The following is a 19,475-nucleotide window of genomic DNA, read 5'->3' on the forward strand; positions in this document are numbered from 1 at the left end:
CAGCTTTCACTTTGACGTGTCCCTGCAGGAAAAGCACAGGTGTAACCAACAATGTTAACAATGGCCGCCTTTCATTTCCCTTTTTAGTGTTCAGCTTTTGCGCTTGCCTGCTGACATGGCTTACTGGCACACCTGGAGCCTAATTAATGTCATTAGTTGCACCTGCGTTTTTCCAGTCCGACAAGACAAAAGGTTTGCCATGAAAAAAAAAACACCTATCAAGATTGTATTCCTGCAAAACGTAAGTGGGGCACAACCAAGGAGCAATCTAAGTGACTAAACCAAATAGGGTGACTTCTATCTATACTGTACATCAATACACAGATTGTCCAGTAGATGGCAGCAGTGGTAGGCTCGTTGAAGATACCTGTCAGATTAGGTTGGCATTGTAAAGTCTGTCTCTCAAACTTTCAACAGGGTTGCAACCTCCAATATTGTAATACATGCACACATTTATGCAAATTATTATTCCCTGAAATTGCTTACATAAACCTGGAAACATATTCTGTTGTTTTTATTTAAAAAAAGGCAGATTATGCATGCACCGGCATGTAATTATCTTAGAATTATGAGTTTTCTAAATAATAAGGGAGCTTCTTTGTTGATCTGTTTGACGTGGATGTCTCTACTAAATATTAAGGGCCCTGCAGCTGCCTTATGATGATACATTCTATGCAAACCCTGTCTTCCAAATGGTGAAATTAGTTAAAAATGCATTCTTCAATATCTCAAAAGCATCAAGGCAATATATTGTTGTTTTAAAAAAATGCTTCATCAAACGCATGTTGTCTGTCATCTTTTAAAAAGTATCAAAATTGTTGCAATAATACTCATTACACTCATTCGCCCTAAAAAAAAGGAGAGAACTAGCTCAAAATGGCTCCCAATCAAAAGAGGTGTTGTGTCACAAAACAGACATTTGCCAAATTCAGCCAACAGATGGTGAGCTTGGCATCCTTTTTTTAAAAAATTTTTCTCGACGAAGCATTTGGCAAAGTTCAGTGACGACGCAAGGCTGTGTACAGTTTTTTTGTGGGAGAAAGTTTCTTATTCATGTGGAAAAGTTCATCTTGTTTTAAGCAGCAAACTTTTTTTATAAACATATATTACCGATGACCTCCAGAGGTCAAAGCGTGTTCTGCATGTTCCGTTTCGGGGATTGATTTGATTAAATCCAGATGTGACGCGACCTGGGATTAACCCGTTGCTCACGAGAGTCAAGGTCTCTCACAAAAGGGGTTGCCAAGGAGATTTGCGTCGACTCCAAACACACGAGTCCAAATAATTAGTAACATCTGCAGGCGGCCCGGTCTTAATCTCGTCAGAAGTAATCATTCTAAGACATCTAAATGGAATATTTCATTCAGAACCGTAAACTCACGACGTACAGTAAGGCCATCCGGGTTAATCGTCACATTTGGAGGAGTCCCCTGGTGTCCGTGGCCCCTCCCTCTCAATCGGTCCCCCCACTCGTCAAAAATGAAGCATATCACCTTAAGTGCACTTGATTACACAACCCTTCTCCGACACCCCCCCCCCCCCCCCTCCACATCTCCTTGGGCCTTCTGTGTAATCTGCTGAGATTTAAACCTGCTGCTCCTGTTTAATAAATCCACTGCGATTAAAATAGGATTACAGCTCTGCTTTTGCCTTCCTAATGACATCAGAGCATGAAACATTTTTTGACTTTTTTTCCCTTCTTCCTTTTTTCAGTTGTTACCCAAGCTTCGCCGTTACCAGACAGCAGCAACCATTTTCAACCCCCCCCCTCATCCCCGAAACCTCATCCATGCAACCCAGCAGGTCAGCCCATCTGTGTGGCTGCTGACATAAGGATTAACCTCATAATGCAGCACACATCCTGTATCAATGCTGTCCTCCTTCCCATCACACTCCTCAATGACAGCAAGCAAAGACAAAATGTGCTCCGGTCCGATTTGAGGTCGTCGTCCGCTTGAACTCTTCGCATGAAATCCCCCTAAAGTGACAGAACGATCACATCGTCGGTTTGTGGCCACAACTCACGGACGTTGACCTCTACCTCCCAGCTGCTAAAGGTCACAGGGCGACACTGCACACGTTGACCCTCCTGCTTTTTCACTAATGTGAAACGAAGGATGGAGTGGATCAATGTGCTATTGTCCTGCAATGGTTGAATCCTGTAAGGTCAAAAAAGGCAACGATTGATTGGATTTGTACAACAGAGAAGCTCGTGACCCCCCGTGGAGAAATCTACTTAAGATAATGTATTATTCTTTCAATACACAAGAGGCTTAACGATCATATGTACGAATGTTGATGTAGATTCTGTAGAATTGTCGGCGTGGAGCTGACGGTGCAAAAGGTTAATTCCTAGTTTAGCATCCTGGCAAACCTTGCATATACTTCACTTAAACATGGGTAAAACACATATGTATCATCTCTCTATGACAGATTAAAGTTGCTCTATATCTGGAGATTGTAACAGTTATTTAAATGTGACTATTTGGATCAAATGCTTGCAAGCAGGTCAACATTTATAAGTCATATACATTTTGTATCGGGGAGCTAAACTGCTTAACTCTTCGTTTATGTTATACAGAGATTTATAGAAGAATATTCCCACCAGAATGTATTTTTCACGTAGGCGATACCAAACCCAGCTTTTAGACCATCAGGAAGAGAGACCCGATAATGCAAACAATTCACAAAAATACAGGAAAATATGACTTAAATATGGGAAAAAAAAGTATTCCCGACCCCACCTAACTGATCTGGGTTTGGAGGTGTGGCTTCTAGAATCGTGGCCTCGTGTTTACATGGACTATGAGTAAAAGTATAGGGTCTCACTTTCACACTGTGGGCTCGTATCTAATCAGCTTCAGCTCTTAGTGATCAGACCTGCCTGTGGATTACCGATTCATTAATCTCTTTGGAGCTTCTGCTGCTAAAATGAATTATTCCCGTCCACCCCCCCTCCTCTAAATGATCTCTCACTTTATCTTTGAACACTCTTTGCTTTTGTGTTTGAACTCGGAGGCACCGCTGCTCCTGTTTTAGAATACATTCACTCAGCTGTTCTAAGAGACTCATCGCTTCACTTTTTCACTATCTGAGCATCCCATTGGTGCCCATTCCGTTTTGCTGACTGCATTTTCCGAAGGGGCAGGTGGTCTGTCCAAGCCTCTTTGTACAGACTTGTGGTGGTGCTGGTGGTGGTGGTGGTGGTGGTGGGAGGGGTTGCTAATATGAGGCTTTCAACATCTAATCCGGAGCAAGTCTCTTAGAAAAAGCTTATCTTGGTACTTTCCAATTTCACTGCTTTCCTCATCTACGCCGCCAAACCGTTTTTTTTTGGCATTCGTTATTAATAAATACCGGTATGACTTGTTTAATGCAATACCTTGCTTCAGTCAATTGTCCTTCCCTCTTCACCGGAAAAAAAACTTGCTTGGTTATCATCATCCTATCTACCCCCCCCAACTGCCCCTGCCCCATTGCTGACAAATCCATACAACTATGTGGGACACAAAGGCTCGGATTTAGCTGCCGGGCCAAAGCGAGGGTGGGTCGGGTGGGGGGCAGGGCCAGCATGGAAATGTCTGTTGTTTTTGTCACGGCACAGATTTCAGACAAATCAAAACAACTGCCACCATCACCCCCTCCGCAAAAAAAAAAAAAAAAAAACCCTTCCTCCCCGCCTGCAACCCACATGACCTGCAACCAGTCATCACTTTTATGCTGGAAATGCAGCCCGATCAGGAGCGGCCCGTGTGGCGAGGACGGCGCTGCGTGTCCACTGGTGGCCATTGTTGGGGAAAAGAGCTGACAAAGTGGCCTGGATGGGATCTCATTTGATAGGCAAACATATTGACGGATCCAACTTGACGAGCCAGTTTTCACTTGATGGTGATAATGAGGATGTGTGCTCATACAGATAACACATCCTGAATTTATGCCATTTAGGTGGAGCTCCTCCCTTTAATTAGACTCTTCTTGCCCACGAAATTTAGGTGTGGTGTTTCTTTTAACTTTGGGAGACACACAAGATATTCTACATCTGTAGTACTCCCCATGAAATCCGCGGATTGGTCCTTAATCCTCCAAAAACACAGTTGGTTTCTCATCATCTCAACCATCCTTGATCGCAGATGTAGCCAACTTGTGTGTCCTTTCATTTAGCATTTAGGGAATTCTGATTGATATCACAAAATCATGCTTCAAGCAAAGTTTTTCTTTTTAGATTATTCCTATAAAGGAACTTTTTGATGTATAATTAAATGTTGGAGGACATGCAAAGGTGTTTTTTTTTATACCTAGTAAACCAGTGAGTTAAACTCTTGACCGTTGTGAACCCCAATGGACAGTTGTCCCAAAAGTATGGCTGTCGATAATGAGGTAACTCAAGTCGATGCTCCCGGCCGCTGTGTTTCCTGTTAGGTAACAAGAGGCGGCCACGGCGGGGAGGAGATGAGAGAGAGAGAAAGAGGTAGCAATCAATGAGGTCAGTGAATCATGATTTATTATACAGCACCAGGCCATTAGTGTCACACATACTTTGTCACACTGTGTAGAGATTGCATGTCTGCGTCTATCCGACGGGGGTTCGGCCTGTCGACTAATGCCAAGTGCTTGGGTGGCTTTATTTGTCACGAGGGGGAAACATGGCGACCCAGGGGAGACCGTGGGCAATAATGGTTATGTCAGACGGAGGCTTGAAACGAAACTTCAACCCAGTCTGTGGAGAAAATGGGACCACATACAAGGACACCGATTTTTCTGTCTTTCAAACTAAAAGAGTTTGGGAAAATCTTCATGAATGCATCTCTTTTTTTTGCAACCAGAGGAGTCGCCCCCTGATGGCCAGTAGAGAGACTGTAATTTTAATGGCACTTCCGCCTTGGCTTCACTCCTCAGAACTGGAGGTTGCCTGGTTATAGTCACACTCTTTTCTTAAACCTGGCTTTGTTGCCTAAACTTAACATCTGGTGAAGACTGTGAAGTTTATTTTGAAAAGACAGGATGCATGTAAGCTCGTATTGACACATTGTAGGTCAATGATGCTGCTCCTTAGTATGAACATCACAGTGTTATCTTTGAGAAAAGGATCCACCCTCTGCATGTAACCTTGACATGACCTCAGGCGTATAGCCACACATCCGAAGCACATCCACGTGTTTCGTCATCCGAGGAATAGTAATCATAATAATACAGAGAGGGGTGGAAGAAAAGAAACCAGTGGAAATGCTGCCTTTTTGCTGTGTAACCACGGCAACTCCTCCCTCAAAATGCAACATCACCAAAGCCCCGAGCGCGTGAAGCAGGAGCAGGAAAGGACGCGGTGTCTGCCGCCGCTTACCTGGCTTTATTAATAAACCAGGCGGTTCACGTGGTCAGCCCAGCCCAGCACAATGTTCTGCTACAATAGCAGGGTATTTTCGACTGGGTGATTTTTTTTTTTCCCTCCTCTCATCCGAGACAGGGGGAGGATGCTGCTGCTGCTGCTGCTGCTGCTGCTGTGAGGGAGAGAGGTGAGCGCAGTTGGCAAAGCATTTTTTTTTTCCTCCTCTCTCCTCCGAAAGCTCCTCCTCTGTCGTCGGAGAGGAGAGAGCGGTCACATTTTTTTTTTGCTCAATGAGAGCAAGAGGGCACCGGAGAGGATTTGATACCGACCCGCTGGTGTGCCGCGCGGCTGTTTTCTCGCCTCTGTCAAAGGTAAGGCACGCCGCCGTCCGCAGCCTCTCCACGCGTCATGCGCCTCGCCAGGAGGGGAGGGGGGGGTAATATTGGGCAGTTTTGGTGGAAGGGCGAAGGCATTATTGAAGGGCAGACAGGAAGGGGGGCCGTTCGTCCGTGAGCAGGCAGCACAGGATGCGTGTTTTTCTGGGCTTTTTCACCTGAGCGGCGGCGTCATCGCGACCACCGTGTTTTTCTATCCGACTGCAGTCCGAGTGATTTATCCGTGAAAACCCCCGTCGGCCTTCACGTCTCGTCATATTTTTATTATTATTTTTTATTTTTTTAACCCAGATCAAAACAACAGGTTTGCGATTTTCCCGATTGCAAGTTGTCCCAATTTTTAAAAAGAAAAAAAAAAATGTAAACAGATGAGAATCATGCAGAAACGTGCAGTTTCAAGTTTTACCCCTTTATCTTTGCTGCATCATGCGGTTTGGAAATGATGAATTATGAAGCTAATGGAAAGTGCACTGAGGCCACATTATGACCACAATCATAATTAAGTTGTGTATAATATATTCGTGTTAATTCTAGAGATGTTTGTGAGAGGATACCGTGGGATGTGATTTTTTAAAACTGTGTGTTTGACATTTCTGCATAGCATTGATTGGGGGATTCCTGCTTGATTTTTAATGCCTGAATATTTACAAGCAGCTTCTTTTGTTGTTGTTGGTTGTAGTCAGGAGTAGTGATGGAAAGGGCTGACTTTTCTACAGCAACAGCTGCTCATTGGTTGATTATGTTCTTTTTAATTCATGTACATATTCAGCATCACACATGAATTATTCCATTTTGCAATGTTGATCATGACCCTAACCCTAACCCTAACCCTAACTTTGTAGCAGCACACCAAACTGGCAACGCAGAATCTTTTATAATGAACCCTTAATGTCCAAACAGCTGTTTCCATTTGACTGACTCTCTTCGTTCTGTTGACATTGTCCAGCAGAGGCTACTATGAAGACATCATTCGGTAAACCAGACCCTGGAAAGCACCGACAATCTCTTCAACTCATTTGAAAACCGAAGGCGACGACCATGCATTGTCTCCGGTAAAAAAAACAACAACCCCACACCTGCTCCCTGCTCTCCCCTTCTTCCCACCCAGCCTTTTTGAGAGTGAGCTGCACAGACATGGGTTCGGATCAACCCTGCACGGATCCGCTGGAGAGGAGGCCCGTGCTGGGCGCCGCCTGTAAGCGGCAGGCCTACCGGTGTCTGCGGAAAAAGCTGAGGCCAGTGCGAATCTTGGGGTTCGTCCTCAGCCTGGCGGCCTTAAGTGCTTTCTCCTTCAGTGCCTTGACCTTGAGCTCAAGGGGTTTCAGTGAGCCGGTGCTCCCCCAGGAGAGTCTCCACCAATCGGCCCCCCACAGGACTCTACTTTTCACGCCGCATCAGAGGGACCCCAACGTGTCGGCCGACATGCCGATCGCCATGAGATCGACGGCCGACAACGAGAGCCAGGGGGAGTACCCGCCCGACATCTTCACCCTGGAGGAGAGGCGCAAAGGAGCCGTGGTCCTCCACATGTTCGGCATGATCTACATGTTCATCGCCTTAGCCATAGTGTGCGACGAGTTCTTCGTGCCGGCGCTGACCGTCATCACGGAGAAGCTGACCATCTCGGACGACGTGGCGGGCGCCACCTTCATGGCGGCGGGCGGCTCGGCCCCGGAGCTCTTCACCTCCATCATCGGCGTCTTCATCTCGCACAGCAACGTGGGCATCGGGACCATCGTGGGCTCGGCCGTCTTCAACATCCTCTTCGTGATCGGGATGTGCGCCATCTTCTCCAAGGAGATCCTCAACCTGACGTGGTGGCCGCTCTTCCGCGACGTCTCCTTCTACATCCTGGACCTGATCATGCTCATCATCTTCTTCCTGGATAACATCATCTCCATGTGGGAAAGTATCGTGCTGCTGTCGGCCTACGCCTGCTACGTGATCTTCATGAAGTGCAACAGCAGCGTCGAGAGCTTCGTCAAGAACTGCATGAACAAGAACCAAGTGGTGGAAGTGGAAGTGCAGCCCAAGGTGAGTTGGTTTCTGGCTCCGTGTGACTTTTTTCTCCCGCACTCCCCTTCACCAACCATCTCCTCCAGACTACGAGGAAGTTGCAGTAATGAGTTTTAGCATTCCGGCTGATAGCAATGACCTTCCGTGCCTCCTCTGGCATGGGAACACACACTCATCCTTTTACACATGTTGTGCAGCCGATTTGTTAAATTCATGAAAACAGGCTTACTGTGAGCAAACGTATGCAAACGTATGTTTTACGAGGCTGAGTTATGGTACGCGTGCTCGGTATTTTGGGGGGAAATGAGGGAAGTAACGGCATACTTTCATCAGCTATTGCATTGGAGTGGTTTGAATGATGCTGCCCAGGGCTGGCATACAGTATTCAACTGTGGGATTAATAAAAAAACAGAGTCATATGTGTAATTCTGGGTTAAGCTCCACAAATTGTGTCCCGCTCTGTCACACAAATCCCTCAGAAAATCTCAAGAGCTATTTTTTCCTCCCCTCCCCAGTTAAAGATTTCCCACAGTAATACTGTATTTATATAGTTGCGTAAAACGTGCGAGCCACATCCGACGTGACGAGGTGAACCACACGCAGTAAAACGTCTTCAGGATCGCCACGTTTGCTCTCAGGAGGCTCTCCGTGTACACTGCAATATTTAACTTTTTTGTCCCCTTCAAAGAGAAAATACTCAACCATAGAAATCATTGTTCACATAACATTCGTCCCCTCAATGACACTTGAGGGCAGAAGACACTGCGGTGCAATTTGATACCGGTGTAGAGATTATCCAGACGGATTTAGATTTCTTTGTGACATGAGATGGAAATGAAATTTTTTTTGCGAAAGTTGTATCGTAAAGCTTTAATTAAATCTGGATTTAGTCTAAGTACATAAAGGATATTTAAACGGCAGGTTGAATGGGGGGGATGGGATGGGGGGCCTCCGGCATTTGATTTGTGAAAGCCTCTCTTCATTTATAAAGCAAGCATGAAAAACAGTTATTTCCTTTTGCTCCTACTCTGCCGCTCTGATTTGATTGAGGGCTTCTGTGCAGGAACAGAGTGAGAGCTGAGGTGCACGGCTGAGTGCCAGAGAACACTCGGGTGACCTTGAGCTGCAATGGATTGTGGGTACTTTGGCCAACCGAACCGTGCGTGTATTGAAAAACAACTTTTGACGGGTGGGGTGGGGGGGAGGGGGGGGGTGGGAGAAATACTGCGAGACGAGATGAGTCGATCAAACCCCGCCATCATGTCTCGTCTCCTACGACGCTTCCAGAACATTTAGCCTCTCTCTACTCTCTGTTGCATTGTGGGTAACAATCTCACGACTGCACCTCTCTGCACACAAAACACAGAATACATAAAAGAATAAAATGTCCAAAATGTATTTTGACTACTAAAGGTTTGCCCGTCTGGGTCTACGGGGTTAATAGAACGTGAAAAGGCACAAATATTATTAGAATATAATCATCTAAACACTTTTTTAATCAAGCTTTGACACCGGGGACGTGTGTATTTTAAGACACGTGTTATTTTCAGATTTAATTGGCAATTTAGCAACCTGTGTGTGTGTGTGTGTGTGTGTGGTGTATAAATTCATAATGGAGAGTAAAACAGGAGAGCAAGGACAAGTGTCCTGCAAAATATGATGGAGGGTCTTATTTTGTACTTTCTTTTCTATTTTTAAGTGACATTCACCGTTCTGAACTGAGAGCAGATTATTATTCCTTTTCAAAATAAATCACTTCCCCCGTCATGACTGAGCTCCAAGGTCTCCTTTAATCCCCCACAGCACCGTTCAGGTGTAAAGTATTGCACTAAGAGGGGGAAGTTATTCGAACGCCACGCCCTTGGACTGAACACTTGATTAAAACGAGCTTCCCCCCAGATTATTTCACGCGTCGCCATCTCGTCGCGTTTGCGCCACAGGAACAGGAACAGGAACGCAGGCCGTCGTGGTGTCACCCTCGGTTGGTCATTGGCAGTCGGCCATCTATAATGCTATAAATACCACGTAAAATTCAATTAGGGGACAGCAGTGTGATGTTCTGCATTTAGCTCTCATCAGTCAATTTTGCACCGTCTGCGACCGCTGCCTTTCATCTCGCTGCTTGTACTACATTTCTTTTTGACATGAAAAGTTTCTTTTTTTGTTCTGCTCCCAGTCACATAAAAATAGCTTTTGTTTCTCTCATTTTCTCCAAAGATAATGCCTTAGCTCCCAGGCAGAGGGCCTGCATTTCCATCATGGGACAGATCAGAGTTGTCATTCTTTTTTTTTCGAAGCCCAGAGATGCAACGTTATCAATACGACACAAACGGAGCTGTCACATCTCACCGGGACGCTCGGTCTGTTTAAAAGCCATTGTTTTACAGCAGGTCAGCCTTAATCACATGTTATAATCTCTCAATCTAGCAACCGTGAACGCTCCATAATGCCGTTTAGACTGACTTGGAATTCAAGCAAATGGGTGGCAAAGGCGTTTTGAGTGACTTTCACACGCTTTCTGTAAATTCTGAAATCAATTAATACTGTAACCACTGGAAAATGAACTTAAAGGCCACCATACCAGGCTGATTTTAAAGGTCCCATGTTGTGGAAAGTGAGATTGTCACGTCCTTGTCCGTGTGCGATTTTTATACTGTAAAAGTATCAAAACGCTCAATCCACGCAGAAAAAACACCATTAAACGGAGCATAAAATGGAGCATTACAGACAATAGGTTCATATTCAGACGAAAATGGAGGAAAATAATGTGTTCAACATGAAATAATGTAAACATCTTCTAGTAGAAAGCTAAAATACAAATATAAACCTGGAATTAGCATAAAATGTTCGCAAACAGTCGCTTATTTCCATCATTAGCCGACACAAATCAACATGAGCCTTTTATTTGACGTCGTGATTCTGCCCGGCTAATGAATGGACGTCCAATATGCTTTTTCTCTTCGCTCCGCTCTGCTCTCCGCGTACTCCTGGGAGAAATATCTGACTGCTTAATGCTCCTCTCCACAAAAGACCGGCTGGAGATGGTGCTATAAAAAAGCAGCGAGTGAACTCGGCGGTAGTCCATAAAACCAAAACAATAGGCTGAAAGACGCTAAAACACAGTCAGGGGAACATTCAAGGTGATTCATCACTACAAACAATCCCTTTCACAAACATATATATATGTGTGTGTATTAATAATAGCAGAACTAAGCTAACTAATTTGAATAACCTCACGTAGTGCTGCTCCAGAGGCTTTATTTGACCCAAACAGATGTGGGGAGGATGTAGTTACCTATTAGTTTTGGCCCGATTGCTGCCTAATACCTTTTGTTTACCTAATGAGTGCTAAGCCGCTGGATAATCTCACAAAAAGGCCGCTCTGCAAGTGAGGTCGCCACCTCTGCCACTCTACTTCCTATGAGGCCGGGCCTGCGTTTTCCCTCCTCTGTGTCCATGGTGATTGACACATGACGAGTCTCTTCATTCGTTGTAATCCACTTTGAAGCCAGAGAGAACATGTACTAGTTGAGAGGAATTGTTATTTAAAAATGTGGATAGAGCGACGATAATGCTGTAACAAACACTGCCTTCGTGAAGCTGAAAGTATTCCGTTTTGATGAGAATTCCTGAGGCTCCAGTTTGTTTTTTGTTGTATTTAACTGCAGAGTACTGTACATTCTGACATGTCCTCCTCTGCAGTCGTGCCAAAGGCCGACTACAGTGTCACACATCTTGGCCCCTACGAGCGACGAGGGTTGTCGGGTCAAACGTGGCATCATTCTACTGTATCGCTGCTCTAAATTGTTGCATGTTCTCTTACAGTTAAGCTTCTTAGCGCGGGTTAGCGATGTTGTCGGTGACTTAGCGGGGACGTCGTCGACTTGGGAGCGCTCACAAATGCGTGACTGCTGACCCCCGTCGTATGCGTGCAGAGGTCACGACGCACGACGCCTCGCAAAACCACGCACTCGGTGAATCATTGCGACACAGGCTGCAGAGGCTCAGATCAAGGTCACGATACAGCTGGAGGCTCCTGCTAGCTCGGAAGATCATGAGTGTGTGTGTGAAGCAATTATTTGTCTTTTTGTTTTTTTTTGTCTGTGTGCAATAAACCAAACAAAACAAAACAGCCCATTAAGCCAATCAATGCTGGCATCTTAACTACAGCGAGTAAAGGAAAAGAAGCCCATTTCAATCCGTAACACTTTTTCTTTTTATAGCCACCGTAATGGATTCACCTCACTTTTTTTTTCTGTTTTTTAAAAGAGCCGAGTTTCGACCCCGAGGTGACGTAAAGTCAGATTTATTAGAAGTGGCAGTGGAGGCTTGCTCTGACTGTACACAACATTACGAAGATCTTTCATCAGACGCCCATCATCCCCCCCTCCTCCTCCTCAGGACCACCTCACCAGACCGGCCTTATCTTGTTATCTTGTGGCCTCTCTCATTGTTGGCCTGATGGACTGACTGGCTGCTTTTTGAACATACTGGCTCCGGCAGATCAGATTAGCCAGCACTTTGTGCACTATGGTTTTTTTATAAAAGACGGAGGAGTGACGAGCCGCTTTCTTCTCGTTACTATCGCTGTGAAAAAGAGTTTTAGTGATGTCACGTCAGCGCGGCAGCAAATCGTATGTTTAATTGAGCTAAATTTGATGAAACTAGTACATACATTACGTGTGATGTCACAACAATGATGATGAAGCAAATCAAGTCTCAATGAATAGAGCTGTAAAAGTGGAGTGGTTTCCACAGCCAACCACAATATTAGCCGTCTGCTACGTCAACGTGTATCGAGGCAGATGTTGGCTCCGGCGAGATGGAAGGTGCGACCTCTGCTGTATTACCAAGCTATAAATAGCGTCGCAGAGGCGAGATCTTCCATCAGAATTGGCTTCAAAGATCACTTCCGAAGCACGTTCTCTGCAGGGGAGCCGACTGTTTGTGTTTCCTCCCTGTGAATTTAGACATTCGGCGGCAGACGCCGTCCACCTCCTGCATATTCACAGATGTGCTGTTAAAAAAAAAGAGAGAAAATGTTATCCGCTGAGAACCGAGAGTGAACTCCCGCCTCGTATAATGCAGAGTAGCACTGAACAAACTCCGTCACTAGCTGTTTATTTTAGCGGTGTGTGACGTGCCAGCGGGATTATCTCCCATTACGAAGGCTGTCTACCTAATATTCAGCCAAATCCAGACGTGCACTTTTGAACTCCAAATTCCATACTGCATCCGTTTCAGATTGCCTCTTTGAGCCTCGAATGGGAATATGGAGAAAAATATGGTATAATATCAGAAACTTTTATTAGTACAGATGGAAGGAATTTCTCGTTTGTTTGGTATATCCTCGATTTGAACCGTATTTTACATGAGTATTCATGTTTGTAAAGGGAAAGTTGTAGAAGTGGCCTTGGTTTTAAAAGTGAATGGGAGAAATATGTCTGCAATGCTTTTGTACGTTTCATGCAGGCCCAAGGTTAGTGAGCCTGCATGAAATAAAACTAGAAGCACTCTCCAGAAACGACCGAAAGTAGAGGGAAAACAGTTTCATCGGTGGTTTCAAATGTAACTGTAAAGAAACTCAGCTTGTTGTCGATTTGTTTATGTGGTTATTGGTGTAGTTTTAAGGGTTGAATGTGCACATCGGTCTTCAAGCACATATAAACGCACTCGCAGGGAGAAAAGCAGTGATGAGGAGTTTTATCATCCATTCCCGCTGTTGGCTCTTTGTCTACAGAGGCTACTGTAGAGCCAGTAATTCGTTTTTTTTTCCTGTTTTGGTGGTTTTACCGTATTGTTGGTGAAGTCATGGAGATAAATAGGCTCATCAAAAGAAAACACACACACAGGTTTTTAGGAAACTAGGGACTAGTGAGCCAGAGTTTCTTCTTTCCCCGTCTCTCGTCTGTTGGTTCCAATTATTCTGCGAGCTCTCTTGGCCACGTCGCCGTCCCTCGCCGGCGGCCCGGCTTTTGTCCGAATTCAATTTAATTGCATTCAATGGTAATAATCGTGCGAGCAAAGTTCTCATTTGCATCGCAGGTGCTGCTTTTTTATGTCGCCCTCAATGAGATATTGTACTATTTGGTGGCTCTTCACCGCCTCCTCATGGTCAGAATGTCACCCCGTCACTTATCACGCCGTCTGCGTTCGTGTCAAAAGCACAATGCGGTCCGCTCTTGTAAAAACAAAACAAGGAAGCTTATTAAATTTTGGCCTTGAAAAGATCATTATGCACACAAAGTAGAGCCAGAGCTCAGAGAGAAACGTGTACTTGCCCCCCCTGATGCCAATGGCTTCCAAGTTCATGTGCAAAAGGCCTTCATTTTATCGTTTTTTGACGTAACACACACATCAATTCTCACTCAACGCACTTAATGAGAATCAAACTGCTTTTTTTCATATCTCCATGCTACACTGGTTGGCGTGTATTGTCGATGCGGAGATGCTAATACTACAGCTGAAGCAATAAGTCGATCATTTTGATAAATGAGTCACCGTCAAAGTCACAAAAGTGCTCCGATTTATAATTATGGCTTCACTGTTGTGAAGTCTGTAAATCATCACTTGACGCTGACATTAATTGGTTGGTTTCATTTGACGGCTTTATCCCTCACGGCTGTCGTAGATCCCCGGTTTGAAAACATCCAGTTTTTAACCCCTCGTCCCAGACTCCATGTTTGTTTTCAGCACCACGGACAGCGCCGTTTCTGCCTCACCGGTTTTCAGCACTTTAAATATTAGTGGCTGGATGCCGTTTTCCATTTCTTTCTTTTCAAACCTTCCCCTTCTGATAGTTTCTCTTGACTATCCCACAATAACTTCTCTAACTGACTAACCAGCTCAGGAAAATGAGTCAGCGCTGCAGCAGGAAGCTGAATGGGATCTGCTGTAAAAAAGCTGACCGTATCACACCCGTGTTGCCAGTCTTCATTTGCGTCTTGGTGACACGTATGAGTCACGCCATTACACAACCGAGGGCAAGGGTCAAAGGGACGAAGCGAGTTTGTCAGACGGCGGCTCAAAGAGGCTACTTTAATGTCACGCATCGGAAACCGCCACGAACTCGCCGGATCGCTCAAAGCCACGACGTTTTACGACCCGCGCAGAGGGTTGGATCTCATTAGGCCCAGATCGTTAGTCTTTAATGCTTAATGAGAGTGTATTTTGATGTGACCTAGACGGTCTGAATAACTCTGGCTCCTTTAACGGCTGTCTTCATTGGATCGTTTCTATTGGAGTCGTCCATCGTTTGGACAGTAGGGAAATGTAGCTGCTGAGACTAGCGCGCCCTACGCTTATATATATGTGTTTTTACTGAAATATTTGGAATAAATGTGATTATTTTCACACAAATATGACCCAAAGTCATGCAGTTGTAGATTTAGTAATGTTGGCCCCTGATACAAAGAAACTCCTGGGTTTTTTTCCCCCCAGAGAGAGCCTGAAGGTGAAACACTGAGGCTTGCAAGAAACTGAAAGCCTTATCGATCAAGGGCTATTTTTGAAAGCGGGGTCGAATTAGCTAATGTAACAGCACTGTAAAAGCATCATGTGAAGGACAGCGAGATCCCTATCTCGCTGGCGTATGAAATGACACACACACACACACACACACACACACACACACACACACACACACACACACACACACACACACACACACACACACACACACAAGCCAGCCAGCCAGACAGACGGAAAGCTTGCACATGGTCGGAGGTGGCAGAGGACAGGCGGGCCTTACATACTTAGATCCTTCCTTGGGGGGATTTTTGACCCTCAACATCAGCCTCGCTAAGCTGCAGCAGCTGAACATTACATCAGCTCTGAGAGTCCTGGCTCATGTAATTCCCATCATTTGTGAAATCCAGGGAGAGTGCCAGTGTATAGATTCCACAGTTGCAGGCAGACCTGACATCACGCAGATAAAACCGCCGACAATTTGAAACCATATTTAAGAGAGTAAACTCTAAAAAAAAAAAAAAAAAATGGAAGTGATTGCAATCAGTCTCTAATGAGCTAATGAGAAAACGCTCCGGTCCTCTTCCTCTGTTCTCAGAGGGTTACCACTTGTTATGTCCATGCATGCCCCTTAACCCCAACCCCCCCCCCTTCACTCAAGCACCGCCAAGGTGACCTGAAAGGCCGCCGTCAGCATATTAGCCCATCTGTAAATGTGACTGGCTGAGCTGACTGGCGAGCAGGAAGCTTCCTCTGCATTCTCTCGCCGCCGCCGCCTCCATGCGGGTCTTCTGTGTGTGTGTGTGTGTGTGTGTGTGTGTGTGCACTTTGCTTTAGGTGGGAGGTGACTTTCTGCTCATCTGCTGACAATGCAACTAAACAACAAAGCCGGTCCGTTGGTTAGGATTATGTGGACGAGGTGCCATAAAGTAATAGTCGCAGCCTCGATGGGACGCAGAATAGAAGAAGAATAAATCTCTATAAATCGCTCCGTTGCTGTTTAAAACAATTAAAACACACAAAATGTTCCTTCGCTGTAGTATATTTTGACTCCCACATACACCGTCCTGCTCTCAGAATACTCAAATGCACGTTAATCCGCAGCTGAAAGTAGTCCCCGACCATGCTTCCTCTTGTTTGAGCATTGTTTGCTAAAACACTACAGTGCCCAGCTGGTTTAGATAATGACTCAGCCTTTTTTTTTATTTTTTTTTTTTAAATGGACTCGAGGCCGCTGGCTGGCTGTTGAAATTGGAAAGTATTGAGTGACAGACTCACTGTTGGTTGTGTTCTTCTAGTGGGACTTGTTGACCAGCCTCACCCGTTAACATGAGACCAAATCAAAACCGATAATTATAAAACAATAACGAACATGACTGTAGATGAAGTAGTTTATTGCATATTGGGTTTGGAAAGTGTCTAATCTGCAGGATGCAGAGCACGCGTGTTTACTCAGCCATTACCTTGAGCTCCTTATCATGTTACAGGTGACTTCCTGTTCACTAATAACATCCACAACATCCTGCTGAACTCAATACAACACAGCACTGTCTCTTGGTTTCAGTTTACATTGTGAAGGTAGATGCATCTACCTATTGTCGTCTGGTGGTGGTGGTTTTGTTCTGCCATGTAGCTACATTATTTTATTACAAATACTGGGAAGCCATACTCGCTGTAGAGACGGTAAGCTGACGGGACAGCAGGACCGGCACGGATGGAGCTGGAACGGAACAAAAGAAATAACTTCATCAAACACTCTGGGGTCACGAAGGGAAACGGGGAGAGGCCAGCTGAATCTGGGGCAGACGGGAGCTGCAGCAGGAGCGAGGAGGACACGCTGCGGAATATAAATGCAGACTCCTGGAAGAAACTTCAGTTCATTGTATGTTACATCTAAAAAAAAAGAGAGGCTTTTTTATTGTTTTACTGCTTTGCAGATCGAGTCTGATCTGATGGGAAATAGATGACTTATGAGACAATATTAAGATACAGCACCTGACTTAACGATGCACTGCACGTACTTGGATGATTACATTCACTTGCAAAAATGACACTGCAGTTTTTTTTTTTTGTCTACTCCCCAAAAGCCTGAGTCTGATTGGTTCATGCAGGGAGGAGGAGGAGGAGGGGGTGTAAGAGGAAGCAATTTTAGCTTTAGTCCTGGTGAGCGTTGCTTTGTGGGAAATCAGCGTCGTGGCTTCTCCTGTAATTAGTTCTGCTTGTTAGGGAAAAATGGAGGGGTTTGCTAATTAGCAAGTGGATGGCTTCTTGACTTGTTGTGCATCTTTTCCCCTCCTTTCCTCGAAGAGTATCATTATCGTCTCCAGGCAGGGAGAGAGATGCACAGCTCAACAGTTTAAGTCCAACGAAATCTCGGAGGGTGTTCTGTCATGCTCTGACAGACAGCCTGCCTACTGTAAGCACGTGCAGGCAAACGCCCCGGAGCTCTGCAAGATCTCACTTTGCAAGTTTGCCTTAACAAGCAAAGCAGTCCGGCTGTCACAGAGGCTTTATGTGTAGCATAACCACTTCATACTGCCTCAATACGGATAAGAAACGTCAGATCTACTGTGATGTTTGGCGTCCTCGCTAGTTTATGCACATTAATAGTTGATGAAGGGTAATATTTAGCGCACAGACTCTCAACTAAACGGCGAATAAGCACATTTTCTATTTCAAACGTCGACGCATTCATTTCATCTAAGGTTTCTATTGATTTCGGAAGCTGCATTGTATTGACTAATGATGCTATCATGGTTTCTACATCATAGGAAATGTCCTTGTCCAACTTTCCCAACTATATTTAGCAGATTATTTGTAATTGTAATGAAGCAGAATCCCTGCTTTCATATAATCCACCTTTTTTTCGTTTTTTTTTTTTAATTTTTTGTCGGAAATCCAAGCCGTGCTAAAAAAGGAAATGAAGTGGAAAGAAGTGATATGGAAAGTGACTAATGAGATTTATAACATGTAGTGCTGATTGCCGCTATCACATTTCATTGTACATCCAGGGTGTATTAAGGAGTATATTAAGGATTTGAAGGATCAAGCACAGCCGCGTGATAGATTTAATCAAACTCCAACATTTGCAAAGTAGGAAGTGCGGCGGTTGGAAAAAAGGCTATTATTATCCTGGTGTAATTTGGATCTCGGATGTCGAAGCACAAAGGAAATGCAAATCCATCCAGAAATAGAGCCCCCTTTTCGTGCACTCGGATCGCACATGAGAAGACCCTATAATCCTGATGTTTCGAAAGTCAGGACTTCCAGTTCCCGCTTTCAGCGTTCCGCCAATGTGCTCGGATTCCTCCGAAAGTCCCCGCCTCTAAGCTGTGGGCAATTTGAGCGGTTAAAAAAAAATCGGAAGTACTTTTGCATGATGTCACACTGCCCATCGATAAATCTCCGCAACACGGCGTTACATGCATGCGGGCGGGCAGAGGGACATTTATCTCCCTCGGCTGATCCGCTTCCAAGAATGATCCCGATGTGACGTTACGTAAGAGCTGGAAGGCCGAGCCCCGCCGGCATTAGAGGACGCACGAACTCCAGAGAACACACTAATCTCCCTATGTGATTATTAGTCATAATATTTAACGTGGCTTAATGAGCGACCCACGGCGTAATCTTTATCTGGCACATTCACCTGTTCCCTCCTAACCCTCCTGACTTTGCCTTTCAGGAGGGTGATAGGGAGTTAAATAGAATAATTATACCTCGAGTGTGTAGGGAATTACCCTGAAGATATGGAACGGGAGGAGAGGGGGGGTTACAGTTGTATAGCTCTGTGGAAAATCTCAGGATTAGCTCAGCTTCGGCTTTCATCTTTAATTTCTGCCTCATTTCTGTAATTATTCTGTATCTATACAGGGGGAAATAATGTATGGTTCCCTCAAAATGAAACCAGCAGCCATTAAAAGTTGTCTCAACTTAAGGGGACTTTTGCCCTGAATTTTTTAAACACTTAAGATCAAACTGGATCATATTTTTTGGCATTGTGCCCTTCATCAACACACATACGGAGTGCCTCCGCGTTTCATTTCTACATTTTTGTCTGAAAGCCGCGTAGGCTGTGAAACAAAGCCCCGATACGCGAAGATCTGAACAAAAAAACAAAAAAAAAAGCTTTGTGTTTGTTCCTCGGAACAGAGGCCTTAAGCGACCGTGATTTCACACGCACATTTTTTTTGGGGAGATTAAGCGAGCGCAACTCAAGTCAGGCAGTTGGTGAAAGGCTTTTGTTTCAAAAATAGATGTTACAGTACGCCGCGGAC

The 19,475-nt window shown here is 44.9% G+C and overlaps 1 protein-coding gene across 8 annotated transcripts in view; it reads left to right on the top strand.

Moving 5' to 3' along the window:
* Positions 1–5,542: 5,542 nt before the first annotated feature.
* LOC311009536 (solute carrier family 24 member 2) overlaps positions 5,543–19,475 on the top strand; it is a 35,105-nt gene continuing 21,172 nt past the window's right edge. For 2 of the 8 annotated variants that reach the window (XM_084003783.1, XM_084003786.1), the window contains exons 1-2: positions 5,546–5,694; positions 6,665–7,752. In XM_084003783.1, coding sequence (XP_083859909.1) covers positions 6,853–7,752 — 900 coding nt within the window. In that variant the 5' untranslated portion in view covers positions 5,546–5,694; positions 6,665–6,852. Of the gene's footprint in view, positions 5,695–6,664; positions 7,753–19,475 lie in introns of all 8 variants that reach the window. The other 6 variants (XM_084003784.1, XM_084003785.1, XM_084003781.1 and 3 more) reach the window with 5 other exon arrangements.

This window comes from Eutrigla gurnardus (genome assembly GCF_963514095.1).
Source record: "Eutrigla gurnardus genome assembly, chromosome: 23".
NCBI classification, from domain to species: Eukaryota; Metazoa; Chordata; class Actinopteri; order Perciformes; family Triglidae; genus Eutrigla; species Eutrigla gurnardus.